The sequence below is a fragment of the Rhinatrema bivittatum genome, chromosome 8, assembly GCF_901001135.1.
Source record: "Rhinatrema bivittatum chromosome 8, aRhiBiv1.1, whole genome shotgun sequence".
Lineage (NCBI taxonomy): Eukaryota > Metazoa > Chordata > Amphibia > Gymnophiona > Rhinatrematidae > Rhinatrema > Rhinatrema bivittatum.
The window spans coordinates 78,377,366-78,400,292 of NC_042622.1; the positions used below are offsets into that span (position 1 = coordinate 78,377,366).

The 22,927-nt window shown below is 47.0% G+C and overlaps 1 protein-coding gene across 2 annotated transcripts in view; it reads left to right on the forward strand.

Moving 5' to 3' along the window:
• The window catches only part of CIZ1 (CDKN1A interacting zinc finger protein 1), a 190,089-nt gene that overhangs the window by 147,545 nt on the left and 19,617 nt on the right, over positions 1-22,927 (forward strand). For both annotated transcript variants that reach the window (XM_029611592.1, XM_029611593.1), the window contains exons 13-15: positions 846-1,007; positions 1,509-1,578; positions 5,307-5,428. In XM_029611592.1, coding sequence (XP_029467452.1) covers positions 846-1,007; positions 1,509-1,578; positions 5,307-5,428 — 354 coding nt within the window. The remainder of the gene's footprint in view (positions 1-845; positions 1,008-1,508; positions 1,579-5,306; positions 5,429-22,927) is intronic.

Here is a 22,927-nt window from a genome sequence, read left to right on the forward strand (position 1 = left end):
ATCTCTAGCCGGTCCCACATTATGGAACTCCATGCCCCTTGACCTCAGACTTCAGAGCAATCATAAATTTTTCAAAACACAACTCAAAACCTGGCTCTTCAAAAAAGCCTTCAAAAAGGAGAACGACACAGGCAACTAAAGAGAACAATTTAAGGCTAAGTGGCTCAAAGCACCCAGTGCCTTAATTCCAGCGCTCAATGGAATTAGTTTAAACTTATTTTAACTGTAGTCAACCAGTAAGATGAATCTCTATAAAACACCCAACCACAATCAATGTCGCTTGATATAAACTATTATATGTTACCGATTTCTAACGGCACCACCCATGTTATTTATGAACTATATTTTACTTTGTTATAGGTGCCCATCTGTAAACCGTTATGATGGTGATTTACTTAATGATGGTATATAAAAACTCTTAAATAAATAAATAAATAAATAAATAAATATGTAGGGGCCTGAACCCAAAGAGCTATGTAATGTATCTGGAAAGTTTCTTTAATGAAACTTTTTTTTTTTTTAATGGTCAGGGGTTTTGTGGGATGGCGACTGAACCTAATCTGTAGCTTACATAATATAAAAATGTTAATGGGCGATAAATGCAATGACATATAAGTGCTAAGTGTCATTGCCTGATGTTAGTTGTATCAACAGTTGGGGGGTGTCAACATTGATGCTCCTCTGTAGCTGCTGTTGTTGTGATGTGAAGCTTCTGCATGGCAGGAGGGGAGCAGGACTAGAGTACTGATTGATGTTCTGAAACTGCTCATTTGTCGTACTGTAAGTACTGGCACAATTCTATTTTTGTCTATGCCGACTGGTTGTGCACTTTGTGTGTGCTGCAGGCCAAACTAGGGGAGAAGGAGCCAGAGGGGCCAGAGGACTCTGATGAGCTTATTACAGTGGATGCAGTAGGATGTTTTGAAGATGATGATGATGATGAAGGAAACAGTGAAGAAGAAGATACCGATTATGTGTTCCCAGATGACAAATCTGTCACCAAAGCGGTATGCAGACTGCTTTTAACCATGAACTGCCTTCCTACAAGCACATGTGCTTTGTAGCAGTGAGGAGAGGGGAGATGCCTGCCCAGTAGTACATGGGGTGGGAGGGGTATTGCCTTTTCCCTAGCATGCAGGAAGAGGGGCTGCCTGCCCAGTAGCATAGAGGTGGAGGGTTGCCTATTCATTAGCATCTGGAGTGGGTATGCCTGCCTAGTAGCATGTGGGTTGAGGGACTGGGCTGCTTGCATTATAAGCACTGGGCAGAAGGAGGATGCCACCAGAACATGCTAAAATTTGGAGGAAGCAGTCTCTCCTTCTATCACCCATGTGTGCTCTAAGCACGGGAAGCTGGCTTCTGGCAATATGTTGCAGGAACAGAAGTAGGAAAGATGACATCTCCTTGTTTGTCATGAATGGGTCAGATACAACATGCTTAACTGCTTGAGTTTCTGCTAGGCTAGGATATGGTGTGTAACCTAAGAGCTGCTGGTATTTTTCTTTCAGATCACAGTAAAGGAACTGCCACTACAAGGCTGTGAAGAAAATGAAGAATACTCCTTAGACACTGTGTATGGTAAGTAAGGGCCTGGATGTCTCTGAGCTGCTCTGCACTAGCCTTTGTGGCTCCAGTTCAGTAATCTAGGAGAGATCCTTGGTTGTACAGGCATGCAGCATCCCTGATCTACCATCTTGCAGTGAACCATGTTAGGTTTTTTTTTCTCCTTAATACTAACAATTTTTACTTTTATAAAGTAGAAATTAGTTTGCTATTTTTGGCTGTCTCCTATTTTACACATTCTGGAGAAAAAAATGTTTTGTAACTAAAGCAGTGAACACTGAGTGACATGAAATTCTTCCTGAAAAGGACTCTTCCCTCATTATCCAGCCAGACCAGTCCAGATGTATGTGTTTGTTTGTTCCCCAACCAGCAGATAGATAGGTTTGCTGACATTGCCCTTTATAGAGTCCCACACTGTGCTCAGCCTGCCAGTATTCTCGGTCTCCAGCAGATGGTAGACAAGCATCACATACTGTCTTAGGCCAGGTAAAGGAGACATGGATTCAGCTGCTCCTGGGGTGTGATAGTCCTTTGACTCCCTTCCCTAGTTGAACCATTTCTGAGGTGAATCTGACTCCCTCTCTGTTGAGCAGTTTCAGGGATGATAGTAGTCTCCCTCCCCCAGTGGAGCATTGCCTGAGAGCCCAGGGAGCTTCTGGAAGAAATGGGTTTGTTTATCCTTCTCTTTCCCTTTCTATCCTTAGGTGGGTTTACTCTCCCTTTTTTGTCCTCTCCTCCTTGTGATGTGGGGAGGAACGCAATGCAGACGCTGCGTGGAGGACAGAAAGTTGGAGCATTAGAGAAACGCAGTTGTTGTGGGGGAAGCTATATCAGTGGGGCCTTCGGGTCAAGCTGGTCTGCTGGCAGGCTTGCTGATGTGGCGGGAAGGGCAACCATTCTGAAACCACAGATGGAAACCTTGTGGCTCCAGGGCCTTCTGTGCCTTTTCCCACAGGTTTGGACACAGGAACTGGGTTCTCCCAGGGCTTCATGCAGCAAAAGGAGTGACTGGGAGTAGCTCTTCAGGGACTGGCTTCTGCTCAATCATGGTCAGCACTGTCAACAAAGTTTTTAAAATGCCTGCATCGGGCATTTTGTATGAGGCAGAGCTCAGATCCAGGGATGTCTTCCTCCTTGTCTTATGCACTGGCAGGAAGTTGTTCCAGTTTGGATCATAAGAGGGCTAGAAAGGTAGAAGAAGATATGGAGGATGAGGGGTCCTCCAGGTCAGACATTTCTCCCCTAGATTTAAGGGGTCCTAAGGACACTGATGAGGAGCCAGAAGAGGGGGAATATTCTCTTGTTGAAGAGGATGAGTCCTCTATTCAGCTTTTTCATAAGTAAGGACTCCTTCATTATTATGCAGTTGTTGAAGGTTTTGAATATTAGAGGTAGAGGGTGAAAATGTGAATTTGGACAAAGATCCTATTATGGTGAGTCTAAGAAGGCTGTCCAAGGCCTTTACTTTGCATAGGTCAATCAGTGAATTTCTTTCTGTGGACTCCTCAAAGGCCAATTTTAAAGAGGAAATGCTGTTGATAAGTGTTTATCCTGTGAACGCTCAAGAAAGGGAGAAGCCTAGAGCTCCTAAGGTAGATGTGCTCATTTGGGCTGTCACAAGGACTACTATTCCAGTAGAGAGGGTGGTGCCTTCCTCAAGAATGCACAGAACAGAAGGACTGAGTCGGTACTTACCCAGGCGCTTGAGGCAGCCAGCTTGGCTCTTCAGTCAGTTGTGTGTGGCGGCATCATGGCAAGGGCTGGTCTGCATTTGTCACAGCATATCCAGAATAGTTCCTTGGAAGTTACTGACTCAGTCCTGGATGAGGTGGCCCAGATGGAACCAGGATCGGCATTCTCAGCAGATGATTCCTGTGATTTAGTTCGAGCTAACACCAGGACTATAGCCTCCATTGTAGCAGTGCTGTTTTGCTATGGCTGCGTAATTGGTCAGCTGATTTCTAAGACCCAGTTGGTCAAGTTCCCTTTTAAAGGTAAGCTCTTATTTGGAGAGGATCTAGAAAAATTTGTGAAGGCTTGGGGGAGTCTAAGGCTCCTTGATTGCCTAGAGATTAAGCCTAAGCGAGGTCTGCACCAGCAAGGAGTCATTTTCATGTTATGAAGTATGGGGGATCTGGTAGGTCTTCAGATGGCCAGCAAACTAGGCTTTGTAATAGGCTTCAGTCCTTTCAAACTAATAAGAAAGTAGAAACCAAGATAGAGTTTTGGCTAATGCTGCAAGATTACAAAATTCTCATTGAAGGTGTACAGGCTCAGACCTTGTAACTCATAGACAGGCGACTGTCTGCATTTTGCTGAAGATGAGTCCAAATATCATCAGATCAGTGCCTTAGGAAAATCTCCAATCTTGTTTTAGATGCTTTTATGGTATCCTCTTGTTGCTCCATTCAGAAAGTTGAGGTGGTTTGAGTAACTCTTGAATACCTTCTGTGATTAGCAGTTGCTCTGTTTCTGACTTGTCAGAGAACACAAGGAAGGTATTCAATTTCCAAAAAAGGATCTAAAATAGATCAACAAAACTTTGAAAGTGACTTATTTCAAGATGGAGTCTGATATGATAGTGATACGATAATGGGAATTCTTAATTCATATTACAATTGGGAGGACAATTAGAAATATCTTTTTTTTGTTTGTTGTACTAAGTGGTCATTTTCAGTTTTGGGCTCTGTCTTTTGGCCTGACTACTGCCCCAAGAACCTTTTCCATGGGTGATGGTGGAGGAAGCAGTGGCTGTTCATCAACAGGAAATTTTAGTTCATCCTTATGTGGACGATTTGTTGATTAGGGCAAAGTCAGCTTAGGGCAGCTATAACCAGACTTGTGCAGTTTTTGCAGGATCGGGGCTGGGTTGTCAATTTCAGCAAGAGCAAACTGGTTCTTTCTCAGACCTTGGGATATTTGAGACCATTCTTCAACACACAGGCTGGTTGGGTGCAGCAGATAAAAGAGAGGAGTCAGAAGTTGCAGAATCGGGTGAGAACCTTGTTACACTTTTGAAGTCCCACAACTTGAAACCATCTTCAGGTACTGGGGTCCATGGCAGCAATGTTGGATCTAGTTCCTTGAGCGAGTGCTTACATATGAGACCTTTGCAGAGGGTGTTACTGTCAAGATACTTGTGGTGTTGTGCCTGATGGCACCTGGTTGGGTGCCTGTTGGTCTTGTTATTCAGGAACAGCCAGTAGCCAGGGATTCACCCATATGTGAGGACTACCATCCTGCTTGTCCTAAGAGAAAGCAGAGTTGCTTACCTGTACAGGTATTCTCCTAGGACAGCAGGAAATCACGAAATCCATCCACCACCCCACAGAGTTGGGTTTCTCTGTTTATTTTATTTTTTCATAATTCTATCTTATGAAACTGCAGAGGGACCCTGCGTAGATAGTGACATGCTGGGTATGCTCAGTGTGCCAGTCAGTTTCACAAGTTTTCCGTGCCGGGATCCATATGATGATGTTACGCATGTGTGAGGACTAACTTCCTGCTGTCCTAGGAGAACACCTGTTACAGGTAAGCAACTCTGCTTTCCATCCATTTGTTTCTCCTGCCCTCCACCACCTTCCCTCCCTCCCTCGGTTTTCTTTCATGTGCCTAGTTAGGATCTTGTATTATAGCAGACTTTGAATAGTGTGTTAGTGAATTTGCAGTAGCTGAGCTTTTTATTTTTTGTCTATAACATACTGGGTTCACATTCCATTCTTAGTGATTTGCTTGTTTTGCAGGTCTGGATTTTGTAGTCCCTGTCACGGGCTACCTCTGCAGACTGTGTCATAAATTCTACCCCCGTGACTCTGCTGCCCGGCTCGCACACTGCAAATCCTGGATGCATTTTCAGAACATTCAGGTCAGATATTTCTTCTATGGAATGGCTTTTCTTCTTGAAACACAAAATACTACAATGAAAAGACACTCCTAAAAACGTATAAAGTTTACTACTGCTTAAGTAAAAGGACCATCGGAAATAAGTCTGTGAAATGCTTGTATGAAGCCAGGCCAAAAACATCAATCATTGTTCCTAAAATTCACTGTCCACTCGCTACAGCAAGAAGGCATAAAGGATGCCTTTAGTCGCTACTTATCAGAGAAGACGCCCTTGATGTATATAATGGCCAGTATCTGGATGCCTTCTACTGGATTTGAAAGTGACTTTAAATGTATAAAAAAAAAATTCCTGAAAAAATGAGCACAAAAGAGCATATTTTGTAGTGGGCAGTGAATTTTAGGACCAATTGACTGAACATGTCCTGGCTTCATTCAAGCATTTCACAGGTTCATTTTTGATGGTCCTTTTACTTAAGCAGCAGCATAATTTGTAAGTGTTTAGGAATGTCTTTTCTGTGTTGTTATAGTATGTCTTTTCTTCTATCATTTTCTTCTTTTCAAAGTACTTATACCTTGTTTTCACTCTCTGTTGGTGATGGTATTAAGAAGTTGGCTGTTTGAAAAGGCGTATATGGCTGGAAAATGAGATAGCACTTAAATCTTAACTGTCAATAAATATTTCATTTAATCCATTCTTGTTTTATTTCTTTTATCTTTTTAATATATTTATTGTTCTTTTACTCCTATTATTATTAGTTTATGTTTCAACTGTTTATTAACCTTGTATGTTTTATCCTATGTATTTTATAATTTGTAAACCTTTATGATGGCTCTTCTTAACAACGGTATAGAAAATCTGATAAATAAGTTCACGTACAAATTTTTTTTTTCTGTTTCCTAACTCATTTCACAAGGATTTATTTGAATGTTCCCCTCAAAACATCACCTTTTTCCAATTTCTCCCAACCATGTGGTTCCCCAGCAGTAGACTGTGTGTAGAAGTAGGTACGGTGGCTCCAAGGAGGCAGAGAAAAGGAAATGACATGCTCAGAACTTATAATGAAGGTAGCTCTTGGCTGGTTAATTTTTAGACCTAACTGAATGGGGAAATAGCATTTTCTGTGCATACCTCAGATCAGTCCAGACAAGTGGGTTTTGCATTCCTACCAGCAGATGGAGGCAGAGAATGAAAATGTTTCAGGCACTGCTACATAACCGAGAGTACTGCCTGCAGTCCCTCAGTATTTCTCTGTCCCTAGCAGATGAGTTGAAGAAAAAAAAATAAAGTAATAGTAAGAAGATTCCTAGCAGGAGGCTGTGACCTCTGCGGGACCCTTGGGGGGGTGGCCAGATCACAAAGTCGGCTGGGCCAGTGCAGGAGACCCCGGTGGGGGGGGGGGGGGGTTCAGAGGAGATGGTGGCCATTTTGCCTTCACATGGTAGGAGACAGGCTGCTGTAAGAGAGCCTCGGGACTCCCCTCCCCCACTTTTTCTTGATTAGTGTCCTGTTGGTGGCAGGGAAGGGAGAAGAGGCCCAGAGGGATGCGGAGCAGGATCAGTCATGTGATTCTGAGGAGTTTTCTACCGATTTTTGTCCTGCTTTTCCAAAAGGCCTATTTGGCCAAGAAGGAAGCAGGGTCCAAGCAGCCGCTTCCCAGGAAAACCCAAGTGACCAAGAAGCCTAGGGATGAGAAGCAGGCAAGATCAGGAGGTATTCTGCGACTCCTTGGGCTCGGGAGGTTCGCAGCTGAGAAGGGGGACATGTCTGAGGCGGATGACCCCGATCAGCTGTAGGGAAATCCGCTGGATCCAGACAAGGACCCTAAAGCATTTTGGTGGATCCAATGCAGGATTCTGACACCGTCCCGACTGCAGAAGGAGACTATCCTCGGGTGATCAGGCTGTTCCATAGGGAGGAACTGGGTCCGCTAATTCCCCAGGTGTTGGATGAGTTGGGGATTAAGGTCACACAGGAAGATTCAGACAATGAGGAGGTGAACTCTGTCCTGGAGGGGCTTTGGGGACCCCCTAAGGCCTTTTCTTTGCCCAAGTAGGTGAAGACGTTGGTGGATCCAGGAGTGGAGTCTCACGAAGCAGGCCTGAAGGTAGCCAGAGTTATGGCTAAGTAATATCCCTTGTCGGAACAGACCTTGGAATCGTGGCAAATTCCAAGGTGGATGTAAGTGTCCACAGTGACCAAAAAGACAACCATCCTGGTGGCAGGTTTGGCTACTCTGAAGGATATCCAGCTACAGAAGCTGGAAATTCTGTTGAAGAGGCTTTTTGAAGTTTCGGCTTTGAGCCTTCATGTGGCACTCTTTGGGAGCTTGATGCAGAGAGCCCTCTTGTGCTGGGTGCAGAAGGCACATGAGAAGGTGTCAGGGGCAATGGCTGAGGCCGCTCAGGCTGCCCATTTGGAAGCAGGAGTGGCCTATGTGGCGGATGCCCTCTGAGATGATCCGGACTTCTGCCAGAAATATGGTCTCTGTGATTGCGGCGCAGAGGCTTCTGTGGCTGCGAAATTGTTCAACGGACATGTGGTCTGAAGTCCAGCTGTCTAACCTCCCCTTCAAAGGCAAGTTGCTATTTGGAAAGAATCTGGAGCAACTCATGAAGCAATTGAGGGAGTTGAAGGGCAATAAGTAACCTGAGGACAAGAAAACCACCAAGAAGTCCTTTCCCCCACGTACTTGTTTCCAAGATGCGAGGAGATTTCATTTGAACAGAAGCCCTTTGCCTACAGTGCAGAAGCAGGGGTTAGGCAGGCAATGGTTCTTTCCACCACTCCTTGGGATGGGGTGCCCAGGGGGGAGGCAGAAGTAAGATTGACAATGAAGGCAGGCTGGTCCACTCCTTTCTGGATGCTATCGGAGGGAGGCTGTCTCTCTTTTACGAGGCGTGAACCAGGATCACGTCAGACCAGTGGGTTTTGGAGGAGAAAGGTAAGAACTAATTTTCCTGTTAATTTTCGTTCCTGTAGTACCAAGGATCAGTCCAGGCTGCTGGGTTATGCCTCCCTTCCAGCAGATGGAGTCAGAGAAAAGCTGAAAAGCACCCCTCATTATAATCAATATCAAAGCTGTTATTATAATTATTTTATTTGTTTTACCAACCAATGACTAGATCAAGTCAAACATTATCCTCTTGAAAAAAGTAGAACTTGCATTAACGTCCTAAAAAACTATAACTTGTGACAAGAGGAAGTATGTTGCGGAGATGTGTAGTCTTTGGAAAAAATCTGTCAAAAGAAATAAAAGTAGCTGAACGGACTCTCCTGCCTATGGGCGGGCGTCTGGACTGATCCTTGGTACTACAGGAACGAAAATTAACAGGTAAGAACTAATTTTCCTTTCCCTGTATGTACCAGGATCAGTCCAGACTGCTGGGATGTACCCAAGCTGCCCTAAAAGGGGTGGGACCTGGAGAGTCCCGTGCGAAGCACACTGCTGCCAAAAGAATCTACCTTCGGATCCCGTACATCCAACCAGTAATGTTTAGCAAACGTATGCAAGGATTTCCAAGTGGCCGCCCGACAAATCTCTTGGGACGAGACACATTGGCTTTCTGCCCATGACGCTGCTTGTGACCTAAGAGAATGCGCCTTAAGACCATCCGGCACTGGGCGCCCGTGACATATGTAAGCATAAGCAATAGTGCCTTTTAATCAGCAGGCAATAGTAGCTTTAGAAGCCTTAGTCCCTTTCTTAGGACCGCTCCACAAAACAAAAAGATGATCAGACAATCGAAACGGATTAGTAATCTCCAAGTACCGCAAGAGGACTCTACGGACATCCAACCTCCTCAGATCCTTATCCTCATCAGAGAATGCTGGCAACTCGACTGACTGGTTGACGTGAAATGCCGAGAATAACTTTGGAAGGAATGAGGGCACTGTTTGAAGAGAAATCCCCGAATCAGAGATACGCAGAAAAGGCTCTCGACATGACAAGGCTTGGAGCTCCGAAACTCGTCTAGCTGAACAGATAGCCACGAGAAACACCATTTTAAGCGTTAAATCCTTCATCGTAGCCCGCTTCAAAGGCTCAAAGGGGGACCCGCAAGGCTACGGAGAACCAAATTTAAACTTCAGGATGGACAGATTGTGTGCACTGGCAGCTTCAAGTGCTTGGCCCTCTTCAAGAACCGTGCCACATCCAGGTGAGCAGCAATGGAAGCACCATCAACCTTACCTCGAAAACAGCCCAAGGCCGCTCCCTGCACCCGGAGCGAACTGTTCGCCAAGCCCTTCCGTAAGCCATCCTGCAAGAAGGCAAGAATGTGAACAATCATGGCCTGCTGCGGGGACAAACTCAACCCACGGCACCAAGAATCAAACACCTTCCATATCCAAACGTAGGTCATAGATGTAGAAGTTTTTCTAGCACGGAGAAAAGTGGTAATAACCGCCTCTGAGTAACCCTTCTTCCTTAATTGCCTTCTCTCAAAAGCCAAGCCGCTAGATAGAAGCGGTCGGTCTGATCAAAAAATACTGGACCCTGTCGAAGTAGGTTCGGCAGATGACCGAGGCGCAATGGACCGTCCACCGCTAGGTTGATCAGATGGGCGAACCACGGTCTTCGTGGCCACTCCGGGGCCACCAGAATTACCGGCCCCTGGTGAGATTCTATGCGTCGCAATACCTTTCCCACCAACGGCCAAGGAGGAAACACAAAGAAGAATGTGTGGCGGCCACGGAAGAACCAGGGCATCCACCCCTTCCGATCCGTGATCCCGCCTGCGACTGAAGAAACGGGATGCTTTCGCGTTCAGACGAGTCACCATTAAGTCTAGGCGGGGGGTCCCCCACCGGCTCAAGAGCAGCCGCATCGCTTCCTCGGACAGCTCCCATTCTCCGGGATCTAGCCGTTGGCGGCTGAGGAAGTCCGCCTGAACGTTGGTGACCCCAGCTATGTAAGATGCCGCAATGCGGGCCAGATTGCGTTCTGCCCAGGTCATTAACACGTCTGCTTCGTCTGCCATGGGGCGACTTCTTGTACCCCCTTGCCGGTTTATGTAAGCCACGGTGGTCGCATTGTCGGATAAGATCCGTACCACCCAGTGGTGGACAAGGGGTAGAAATTGGTGCAGTGCTAGACGAACCGCCCTGGTGTCTAAGCGATTGATGGACCACTTGGTCTGCGACGGCGTCCAAAGGCCCTGTGCTGATCTTGATTGACAGACCGCTCCCCAACCGGTCAGGCTGGCATCGGTCGTCACAATTATCCATTGAGGATTCTCCAGGTCTACCCCTTGAAGCAAGTGATCCGGGGTTAGCCACCAATTCAGACTAGATCTGGCCGGTTCTAGCAGAAGCAATGGTAAGTGGAACTCTTCCGACTTGGGATCCCAATGAGAAAGCAGCGCCCTCTGCAAAGGTCTCATATGCGCAGAAGGCCAAGGAACCAGTTCCAGGGTAGATGCCATAAAATCAAGAACCTGCAAATAGTCCCACACTACAGGTGAGGGAAGAGACAACAGGCGCAGTTGTGCCTGAGACATCAACTGCTCCATCCACACCAGAGGCAGTGAAACCTTGCCCACGGCGGTGTTGAACCGAGCTTCTAGAAACTCCAACACCTGGGATGGAACCAGCTGGCTCTTTGCATGATTGATGACCCATCCTAGGGGACCGTAAGCAATGCAAAACCGAATGAACCGCTTCTGCGCAAAGGGCCTCCGACTTCACTCGTATGAGCCAGTCGTCCAGGTAGGGATGTACCACGATCCCTTCCTGCAGAAGGCTTGCTGCCACTACAACCATCACCTTGGTGAACATGCGGGGAGCCGTTGCCAGCCCGAAGGGCAGGGCACGAAATTGGTAATGCTGTCCCATGATCATGAACCGCAGAAACCTCTGGTGGTGTTCTTGGATCCCTATGTGGAGGTAAGCCTCCGTCAGATCCAAAGAAGCCAAAAATTTGCCTTTGTGGACTGCCACAATGACCGATCTCAATGTCTCCATTCGAAACCAAGATACATGCAACGCCCTGTTGACCTGTTTGAGGTCCAAGATCGGCCGGAAGGAACCCTCCTTTTTGGGAACTACCAAATAAATGGAGTAGCGACCGGTCCGGCGTTCGGTCCCGGGAACCGAAACAATAGCTCCTTAGAGCCTTCAACCGGGACAACATTTGAGGGACTACTTGTTGCTTTCGCTGAGGCCCGCAGGGAGATTCTAGGAAGAGATCCCGAAGGGGTCGAGCAAAATCCAAAGCGTAACCGCGACTTATAATATCTAGGACCCACTGGTCTGAGGTAATCTTGACCCATTCCTCGCGAAACCGGGAGAGTCGACCCCCGATCTTTGGGACTGAGGAATGGGCCGGCACCCCTTCATTGGGGAGTTTTGTTGTTGTGGGCGAAGGCATAGGAGGCTCCAGTGCACTGAGGCTGCCTGCCACGAAAGGAATGTACCCATGATTGCGCCCGTGTAGACGATTGCCCAGGGGTATAAGAAGAAGAACCCCTACCAGACCAGAAACGGCGCTGTCCCCGAAAACGGCCCCTATAGGTGCCGGGCAAGCGGGCCAACCTGGGTTTGTCTTCCGGGAGCTTGTAAATCTTGTTGTCCCCCAAGGCTCTTATGAGCTGCTCGAGCTTATCCCCAAACAAATGTTTGCCCCATGAAAGGAAAAGAACCCAGCTGAGACTTAGAAGAGGCATCCACTGATCAATTACGGAGCCATAGCAGTCGCCTTGCGGAAACCACAGAAGACATAGTGCGTGCCGAAGTACGAAGGAGATCATACAAAGCATCAGCTCTCACTGAACAGCCAGGCTATAAGGCAACAGAGGAATTTTGCATCTCTGAACTGTGACAGGAGGGGGAGAGTGACCGGCTCACTGGTAAGTTTTCCCCCTCAGCTCACCGGGTCAGTGTACACTTCTCCGGGAAAACGCCTATAGGGCAATGCCCTGCATCGCCTGCCTGCAGCTAGCTGCTTCTCTAACCGCTTAAAAGTTTTGCAGAGATCAAAATCAACCACTTTAGTATGGATTTTTTTTTTTATATATAAAATTGATCTAGTCAAAGGCTTTCCTCAGAATTCAAACCTGTTGGGAGAAAGTCCCAGGAAATGTAGATAAAGTCAGGACAGCAGGTTATGCCTCTCAATCTGCTGGAGTCAAAGAAATACTGAGGGATCGCAGGTGGCACACCAGGTTATATGGGGGGTTGCTTTTCAGCTTTTCTCTGACTCCATCTGCTGGAAGGGAGGCATAACCCAGCAGTCTGGACTGATCCTGGTACGTACAGGGAAAGAGACTGTTACACCTTAGAATTTTCTTGACCGCTCAGGGTTGCCTTTGTAATCTCCCGCTGCGTCTCCCGTTCCAAGCGGGAAGCAGTGTGGGATACTTTGCAATGTCTACAATTCCTGTGCGCAATAGTTCCGCTGCCCCCTCAGGAGAGGGGACGGGGAAGGTACTCTGTATTTCGTGGTTCCCAAGAAGGAGGGACCTTTCATCCTTTTCTCGATCTTCAAAATGTCAATGCTGCCCTCAGGGTGCCATGTTTTCGGATGGAAACTTTGTGGATGGTGATAGTGGCAGTGCGCAAAGAGGAGTTTTTGGTGTTGGATTTAACGGAGGCTTATCTCCATATCCCCATACGGGCCGAGCACTGGAGGCTTCTGAGGTTCATGGTTCTAAGGGAGTACTTCCAATTTCGGGCCCTTCCCTTTGGGTTGGCGACTGTGCCGTGGATGTTCACAAAAGTAATGGTGGTGGCTGTGGCACTCTGGGGGGAAGGTATCCTAGTGCACCTGTACCTGGACGACTGACTCATCCGGGCAAAGTTGGAAGTGGAGTGTTGTTCAGTTTGGCGGGTCATGCAGCTCCTGGATTCATTGGGCTGGGTGACAAATCTGGCGGAGTCATTTGGAGTCGGCCCAGTCTTTGGAATCTTTGTGGGCTTGATTTGATACCTGGATAGAGAAGGTGTTCGACCATAGAGAGAGTGATCAAGTTGCAGAATCAGGCGCTTCGTTTTCTGCGGTTTTTGGTTCCCAGAATCTGGGATTATTTACAAGTTCTGGGTTCAGTGGCTTCTATGCTGGAGATAGTTCCATGGGCCTTTGCTCACATATGACCTCTGCAGAGGACTCTTGTTATCCCATTGGAATCCGCTTTCGGAGGACTTTCAGCTACTTTTACCGGTTCCAGAGGATGCCAGGTCCAGTCTCTCATGGTGGTTGTCTCGGCACAATCTGGTGAAAGGGATGGACCTGGAAGTACCTGACTGGTTGGTGGTGACCATGGGCGCCAGCCTCACAGGCTGGAGGAGATTTGTCAAGGGAAATCTGCCCAGGGACAGTGATCATCAAAAGAGGCATCCTGGTCCATAAATTGTTTGGAAACCAAAGCAGTTAGCAAAGACTTGCTTGCATTTCTCCTCATTCAATGGAGGTCGGTCGAGTGTTCTCGAACAATGCGATGACAGTGGCGTACATCAACCATCAAGGGGGGATGAGTTGTCTGGTAGCACAGGAGGCGCAAGAACTATTTGAATGGAGAACAATCTGGCAGGAATAGCTGCATCGCATGTGGCCAGAGTGGACAATGTCTAACCGGATTATATCAGCAGACAACATCTGGATCCAGGAGAGTGGGCGTTGTAAGCAGAGGCCTTCGCCCTTATTCAGGCCAGATGGGGAAGGCCAGAGTTGGATCTTATGGTGGTTCTAGGAAATGTGAAGACAGAACATTTTTTAAAGTCGCAGCAGAGGTCAGTTACGAGGGCATCTACGCCCTCAAGCAGCAGTGGCCGACAGAGCTGTTATATGTGATTCCCCCTTGGCCTCTCATAGGTCGAGTGTTGCATCGCATCAAGCTTCACCCAGGGCAGGTGATTCTGGTGGCACCCGAGTGGCCGCATCGGCCATGGTTTGCGGTCCTAGTTCAACTAGCGGTAGTTTGCTTTGCCCATCTGCTAGGGTTGTTGCGGCAGGGACCCACATTTTCAGACCGGGCGGATTGCTTCTGTCTCGTGGCTTGGCTTTTGAGAGGTGACTGCTCTACTTGAAGGGATTCTCAGAACCTGTTATTACAACTTTGCTTCAGGCGAGGAGGCCCTCCAAGTTGCTGGCTTATATCCGAGTTTGGAGAATTTTCGAATTGTGGTATTTGCAGAAAAGGGTACAACCTTTAAAGGTGGATGTTCCGCAGGTTTTGGCCTTTTTGCAAAGTGGTCTGGCTAATGGATTGGCCTATAATTCCTTTCGGGTTCAGGTGGCAGCCATAAGGTCTCTTCAAGGTAGGGTTCAGGGAAGACAGTTGGCATCTCATCTGGATGTGGTGTGCTTCCTCAAGGGGACAAAACATCTGCCAGAAGATATGTCCAGCCTGGAACCTTAATCTGGTTCTTCGAGTGTTGTGTGATCCTCCCCTTAAACCAATTAGAAGGGCCTCTTTAAAGGATCTAACCTTGAAGTCTCTTTTCTTGGTGGCTATCTGTTCAGCTGGAAGGATTTCAGAACTGCAAGTGCTATCGTATAGGGGCCCTTTCCTACATTTTTCTGAGGATGGTGTGTCATTGCATATGTTTCCTTCCTTTTTGACTAAGGTGGTTTCCGCTTCATCTTAACCAGACGGTCGAGCTACCGGCTTTTCCAAATTTGTCACCAGATGCTCCTATGGCAAGGGAGCTTCACTTATTGGATGTGCAGCAAATTCTTTTACAATATCTTAAGGTGACAAATGTCTTTCAGAAATCAGATCACCTGTCCTGATCAGTGGAGCAAAGAAGGAAATAAGCCTTCTAAGGGCACGATTGCAAGATGGCTGAAAGAGGCGATAAATACAGCATACATCTGTAAGGGTTGGTTGGTGCCAGAGAGGTGGCAGGCACATTCTACTAGGGCACAGGCAACTTCCTGGGCAGAGTGTCAACAGATTTCTGCGCAGGAGATTGTCGGGCAGCGCCATGGTCTTCTCTTCACACTTTATCAAACATTACCGTTTGGATATTTGGGCGCTACAGGAGGCGGCTTTTAGAGAAAGTGTGGTACGGGTGGGTCTTTCGAGTTTCCGCCAAGTGTAGAGGGGCTTGGGTACATTTCACTTGTCTGGACTGATCTGGGATTATGCTCAGGAAAGGAAAATGTATTCTTACCTGCTAATTTTTGTTCCTGTTAATACCACAGATCCGTGCAGAAACCCATCCCCTTCTTTCGAAAGACTTCCTTGCTTCTGGATGTTGCCTAGACAGTATGCAGGTTTACTAAAAATGTTCATAGGTTAATATGTTCTTTGTTTCAAACTAGGGATCCTAGTTTTAGGGGACTCCAACTTTGAGTCTCTGCTCACCCAGAGTTTATTGGGGTTTGCTAATTTAGACATCTTGGTTTGGGTACAGGTCAATACTGAGGAACTGCAGCTGCCACTCTCGGTTATGTAGCAGTGCCTGAAAAGTTTTCATTCTTTGCCTCCATCTGCTGGTAGAGATGCAAAACCCATTGTCTGGACTGATCTGTGGTATTACAGGAATGAAAATTAGCAGGTAAGAACTAATTTTCCTATCTTTATATTTGTCCTAATAACACACATTAGTACTGGTCAATGATGTCAGAAAGCTCTCCATATAGAAAAAGAGGGGGCATTTTGACATCAGTGCTGTGCTCTTGTTGGCACAAAATGGATGCATTCAGCAACAATGATGTCACTTTGTAAGTAAGCAGAGGAATCTCTTTGGATCTAAAACTTGCCAGCCAGTCAGAGGTTTTCACCTGGCTCCCAACAATCTTTGCAGGAGTTCTTATAAGCAGAGTTAATAGGTTCAAACTTTTGGCTATAGCAGGATTGCCTCTAAGACTAAAACTGTTTTTCTTAAAAAACAGTTATTTCATTTATTAAAAAATATTTGTATTCTGCTACATCCAAATTAACAATCCGTTCAGAGCAGAACAAGAAACATACATAATATACAATAAAAAGGAAAATTGGTTCCTAACTGCTAATTTTTGTTTCTGAAGTACCACAGATCAGTCCAGACAAGTGGGTTTCACATCCCTACCAGCAGATGGAGGCAGAGAATAAAAACTGAGGTACTGTTACCTACAGTCCCTCATTATTGATCTGTATCCAAGCCAAACTAGAGTGAAATACAACTATATCCTGACCTCCCAGGATGAATGTTTAGACCAAGGGTTGGAGCCCCACAGCAACCCCATGGAACCAATTAAAACCTGATAGTCCTGTTTAGGCTATGAATATATATATAATGAAAATCCTCAGATTGCTTTCATGCGAGTTTCTCCCAGGACAAGCAGGATGATGTCCTCACATAAGGGTGACATCACTGGACAGAGCCCTATCACGGAAAACCTTTCTGTCAAAGTTTCTAGAACTTTTGACTGGCACACTGAGCATGCCCAGCATGACATGATCGCTGTGTCCACAGGGGTCTCCCTTCGCATTTAGGAGCTCTGTGAGATTCTTCTCACAACTTTTCCTAACGGAAACACTTGAAGTTTTACTTCATAAATAATTTCCCTACACGGGTCTCTCTTCGCATACATTTCATCGATGCTCGGTGAGTACTATGTACTGTTTTATTATTTATTATTTTTTTTTATATACAGACATTCGATCTGAGATATCACATCAGTTTACATTCAGGTACTTTAGGTATTTCCCTATCCCCAGAGGGCTTACAATCTAAGTTTTGTACCTGAGGCAATGGAGGGTAAAGTGACTTGCCCAAGGTCACAAGGAGTGACAGCGGGACTCGAACCCTGGTCTCCTTGTTTGTAGCCCACTGCTCTAACCACTAGGCTATTCCTCCTCCTGGTTGGTTCCTGTTACCTCACTATCGGTTCCCCTGGGTTACCAACCGGATTGTGGCCCTCTTTTCTTCCTATGGTCTATTACCCTCGGTCCGCCCCATGATGCCCGCGAGTGTCCTTGCTAATCTTCCACAGAGTCCATCGGGGCTAGAGGGATTGGGATGTCCACAGTTCCTGTTGCCGCTAGGGCCACCGTCTATGCCGTCCATGCCTCCCATCTATGCCCTATGCCCAGTTGGTGCCCCCATCGATGACATTGGCGCCCGTCCATGCCTTCAATACTATCGAAGTTGCCATCGGCGCCCGTCCATGCCTTCAATACTATCGAAGTTGCCATCGGCGCCCGTCCATGCCTTCAATACTATTGAAGCCGCCATCAGCGCCTACATTGATGCCTTCGACTAAAGAAAATGCTCCATACTTCAGGTTCTAAACCAGAGCCCCACGTAATCCTTGGGCGACAAACAATGCCAGGAGCAGTAGAGGCACTGTGACCGTCCATCACCGATGCCATCCATGTCATCGGTGGCATCTTCCTCGGTGCTGGAGAATAATCGGGCCGAGCACTGAGGGAAACATCGTCACCAACACCGACGTGGTTCCGCGTTCGGTGCTGGCACTGATATACCGCACTGGCATCAATATCCATTGAGCTAATTGGGAAGCGGGCCCAGGTACAAGAGTCTCCATGCTCCTCTGCACCCGAGGCACCGAGGTGTTCCCCACCGACACCGGTGCCGGGTACTAAGCCACCACAGATTAATGTGGAAGTGCCAGTAAAGCCTAGCCTATCTCCCCCCTGTAGCTGCGCTACCTATACCAGCATCCAGGGAGGAGCTGGACGTCCTCATCCGTCAGGCTGTCCTCAATGCCTTCCAGAATCTACTAACACCGGAGCCATCGATATTCACACCATTGTGGCCCTGTCTCGTTGTGGCACCTACCAACGACAGCCTAATTCATCAACGCCGACTTGTCCTTCTGAGCCTCCATGGACCCCTATACCTATCCCAGGATCCTCGAAAGGTGATGAGCACTCTAATCCTGCTTCGGCACCGATCCCATCAAGACCTGAGTAAAGGACATGTCTGAAACCATCCCTTTCGACCTGGTCACTAAAAAGGACCAGAAGTTTTCGGGAGGGTCTTTGTCATAACTTCTCTCAAGAACTATATTGGTGTCCATATTGCTATTTACCAGCTAAACTTGACACAACACAAAGGGAACCTCTCTGCCATCCACATGAACTTCGAGCAACATGTAATTGCTTCGAAATGTCCTCCTGTTGCCAGCAACAGGACTCAGTGCTAGATGGTGAACCTGGCTTACGGCCCCTGATTTATGGCCCGAAGTCCAAGATAAACTAGCTGATCTGCCATGCACCGCAGATAATCTCTTCATGCACAAGGTCCAACAGACAGTGGCTCAATTGCAAGACCACCGAGAGTCCCTGCGACAGCTCTCTACGTTTCTTGCACAGCAAAGAGGGATGCTAGAAGGACCTCTTACTGCTCACACATGAGACCAACTGATTGTTGCGTCCGTCGGTCTCAGACGGCTTCGACCTCTGTGCCTCACCTTTCTTCCTTCTCTCTCCTCAAGCCTTGGGAAGATGGCTGCTGCCGCGTCTTCATGCCACTCTCTCCAGCGTCCCCGGAACGGCAACAGCGACTGTGTTCACCATGTTTATCCTGAGGGCCTCCTAGGGTGCGCGTGTGCACGCCACCCACGTCTTTATCCTCGTCATGGTGGGAACCTCGGGGGCATCCCCCTCCGAGTGACATCATCACATCCTGGTATGTAGCCTGCCCTTCATTTGCTAACAAACCAAGTTAGCAAGGATTGGATTGCCTCCAGTCTAAGCTGCTCTGCCACTTCCTTGCTGCCGCAGGAAGCTCTCTCTCTGCCCTTCGGGGTAATTCATCGCTAACCTGGGTACCCACTCCTCAGGGGCCCTTATGCTCTCTTACAGGTACCTATCTGGGATATCGGGTACTCACTCCTCAAGGGCCTGCTCTTCCTACTCTGGTGCCTCACTGATCTACTTCTGCCTGCCAGGATCTTCTTCAATACAGCTATCTACTTCATTAACTAACCTTGTCAATCTGTCTCACCTTCAGCTTCAGCGCTCTGAGTCTGCATCCGGGACTTTCCTCTACTACCCTGCACTGCCTACTATCTACTCGAGTGTGGGACTGGTCTCCTCTGCAGAGGACCCCTGGACTACTTCTACTGGGTTACCTCACTGCTGCCGCTCCCTGGGCAGTACCACCAAGCTGAATAATAAATACAAATTCTCTGTGTCTGCGTGTATAAAGTCTAGCCTAGTACTGCAGTTCCTCACAGGGCTCCTCCCCGTGGGAGTGGCCATCACCGCAGTACCCAAGAATCCACTCCAACACCTCAAAACCTCAACATTGATATCCAGATCACACCAGCTCTGCCAGCCGGGCAGGCTCCTGGATTTTTCAACCTTGCCAGAGAACAGAATGGTCCATCCCCGTGAGGACCAGGGCTCAGGATACTGTTCCCCGGTCGCAACAAGACAGAGGATTTTAATCCCACTATTTCCTACTTTCAAAGAAAACAGGCAACCTCCGCCCATCCTGGACCTCAGAAATCTCAACAAATTTCTTCAGAAAGAAAAGTTCAAAATGGTGTCCTTTGGCACCATGCTTTCCTTACTACAACAAGTGGGGGTTGCCTCTATTCTCTGGACTTTCTATACGCTTCATAGTGAGTCATCAACATTTTCAATACCATGTTCTGCCATTCGAACTAGCTTCGACAACTTGTGTATTTCACCAAATGCCTAGCAGTGACTGCCGCTCATTTACAAAGAACAGCAGCATTCATGCGTTTCCTTACCTGGACAAATGCCCAATAAGGAGTCAATCCAAACAAGGAGCTCTAAATTCTCTAGGACTCACTATAAATCTACTACATTTGGCTGGGAATCCTGATCAACTACCATAAATCCCATATTGAGCAGATCTGGGCACTACAGTCCAAAGGCCTTCCTGCCCAACAATTGCGCAGATATCCTATCAAATTGTCCACATCACTACCGCATGCAACATAGCCTCAGCCCATCAATTCTTCCATTGCTGGGCCACATAGTTTCCATGATCCACGGCACTCCTGTAGCCAGACTAGCCATGAGAAAAACTCAATGGATTTTAAGATTTCACTGGCTCTAAGCCGTTCAACCACTGTCATCCCTGATCCATATCACCTACCGATCCAGTAACTAAATCCTCAGATGATCTTGGCCACTGTCGCATCCAACTTGGGTTGGAGAGCTTGTATCAACACCCTCCAGACCCAAAATGCGTCAACGCCGCTCCATGAAAAATCTCACTTCAACTTACTGGAGCTTCAAGCCATACGTTATGCCCTTTATGCCTTCAAACACTGCCTCTCACACAAAACTTTGTGGATACAGACAGTCAACATAGTGGCAATGTGGTACTCTAACAAACAGGGATGCACAAGCTCCTTTTTGCTGTGCCAGGAAGCCGCGCAGTTCTGGACCTGGGCCCTTGCACACGCCATGCATCTCCGGGCCACTTATCTAACAGGCATACCGAACATACTAACAGACCATCTCAATCATCGTCTGCATCCCCACAAGTGGTCTCTGAATCCATGTGTAGCGAGCAAAATCTTCTAGCGCTGAGGTCAACCAACAATTGACCTCTTGCGTTTGACCGAACCACAGAGTGGACAGATTCTGCTCCCTACACAGGCTTCAAAATGCATTAGCCATGGACGCCTTTGCTCGCCCCTGCAACAAAGGCCTATATGCGTTTCTTCCAATACCGCTCATAGCCAAAACTCGCGTGAAGCTACAGCAGGACGGGTTGTCAATGATTCTCATAACCCCGTACTGGCGTCGACAAGTATGCTTCACTCCAGGAACCAATTCGCCTGCCCATAGGTCAACCTCATAACACAGACTCGCTGATATTTATTTAAATTCTTTTACTATACCGATGCTCAAGACCAGGTCTTATCGTACCGGTTTACTAGGGGGTAAACCAGTTAACACTGAAAGCGAAAGTTACATTACAACAGGGAATGTGGAACAAGGCTGTTAGAAAAAAAGGGATAGATTAACAATTTCTAACTGGAGAGCAGTGCATGTAAGCAGAGAGTAATTGCTTACATGGTGAGAATTATATACAATTTACACAGTGGAGTTGATTAGGCAAGCTATATGAGAGCGCAATTAGCAGAAAAACAGTTCCTTTGTGCGGCGGAAAGAGGACGCAACTGTGGGGTGTTGGTCCGTGTGGATTACCATAAGGCTTCTTCAAGGATATGCTTGGGCGAACAGCCATGTTTTAAATTTTTTTCTGAATGTGATATGACAATGTTCCTGGCAGAGATCTGGCGGGAGAGAATTCCAGTGATGCAGACCGGCGGTTGATAGCGCTCGTTTTTCAATGGTGTTGTGTATAGCGGATTTGTTCGGGGGAACCTGGAGGGAGTCTCTGTATGCAGATCTGGTAGGTCTTGCTGAGGAGTGTGGTTTGAGAGGTATGGTGAGTTGGAGAGAGGATTGCTGAAATATGGTTTTGTGAATGATGGTCAGTGTCTTGAAGAGAATTCTGTAGCGGATGGGTAGCCAGTGAAGTATTTTTAGAATCGGTGTGATGTGGTCCATATGGCGAGAGTTTGTGAGTATCCTGGCTGCAGCGTTTTGCAGCATTTGAAGAGGTTTGGTAGAAGAGGCCGGGAGACCAAGCAGCAGCGCATTACAATAATCAATCTTTGAGAATAGTATGGCTTGAAGGACCGAGTGGTAGTCATGGAAGTGTAGGAGAGGTCTTAACTGTTTTAGGACCTGTAGTTTGTAAAAGCCTTCTTTAGTGCTGTTAATGAATTTTTTAAGGTTCATTCTGGAGTCTAGGATGGCTCCTAGGTCTCTCACTTGATTTACTAATGGTGTATTAGTAGTGTTGGCTAGTGGGTTATTATCATTGGGGGAAATGACCAGCAGTTCCGTCTTGGACCTATTGAGAACAAGGCTGAGGCTTGTGAGGATAAAGCATAAACATTGGCAAGTTAAATGTAAGACATTGATAAGACAGGCTAAGAGAGAATTTGAAAAGAAGTTGGCTGCAGAGGCAAAAACTCACAGTAAAAACTTTTTTAAATATATCCGAAGCAGAAAGCCTGTGAGGGAGTCAGTTGGACCGTTAGATGATCGAGGGGTTAAAGGGGCACTTAGAGAAGATAAGGCCATCGCGGAAAGATTAAATGATTTCTTTGCTTCGGTGTTTACTGAAGAGGATGTTGGGGAGGTACCCGTAATGGAGAAGGTTTTCATGGGTAATGATTCAGATGGACTGAATCAAATCACGGTGAACCTAGAAGATGTGGTAGGCATGATTGACAAACTGAAGAGTAGTAAATCACCCGGACCGGATGGTATACACCCCAGAGTTCTGAAGGAACTAAAAAATGAAATTTCAGACCTATTAGTAAAAATTTGTAACTTATCATTAAAATCATCCATTGTACCTGAAGACTGGAGGATAGCAAATGTAACCCCAATATTTAAGAAGGGCTCTAGGGGCGATCCGGGAAACTACAGACCGGTTAGCCTGACTTCAGTGCCAGGAAAAATAGTGGAAAGTGTTCTAAACATCAAAATCACAGAACATATAGAAAGACATGGTTTAATGGAACAAAGTCAGCCTGGCTTTACCCAGGGCAAGTCTTGCCTCACA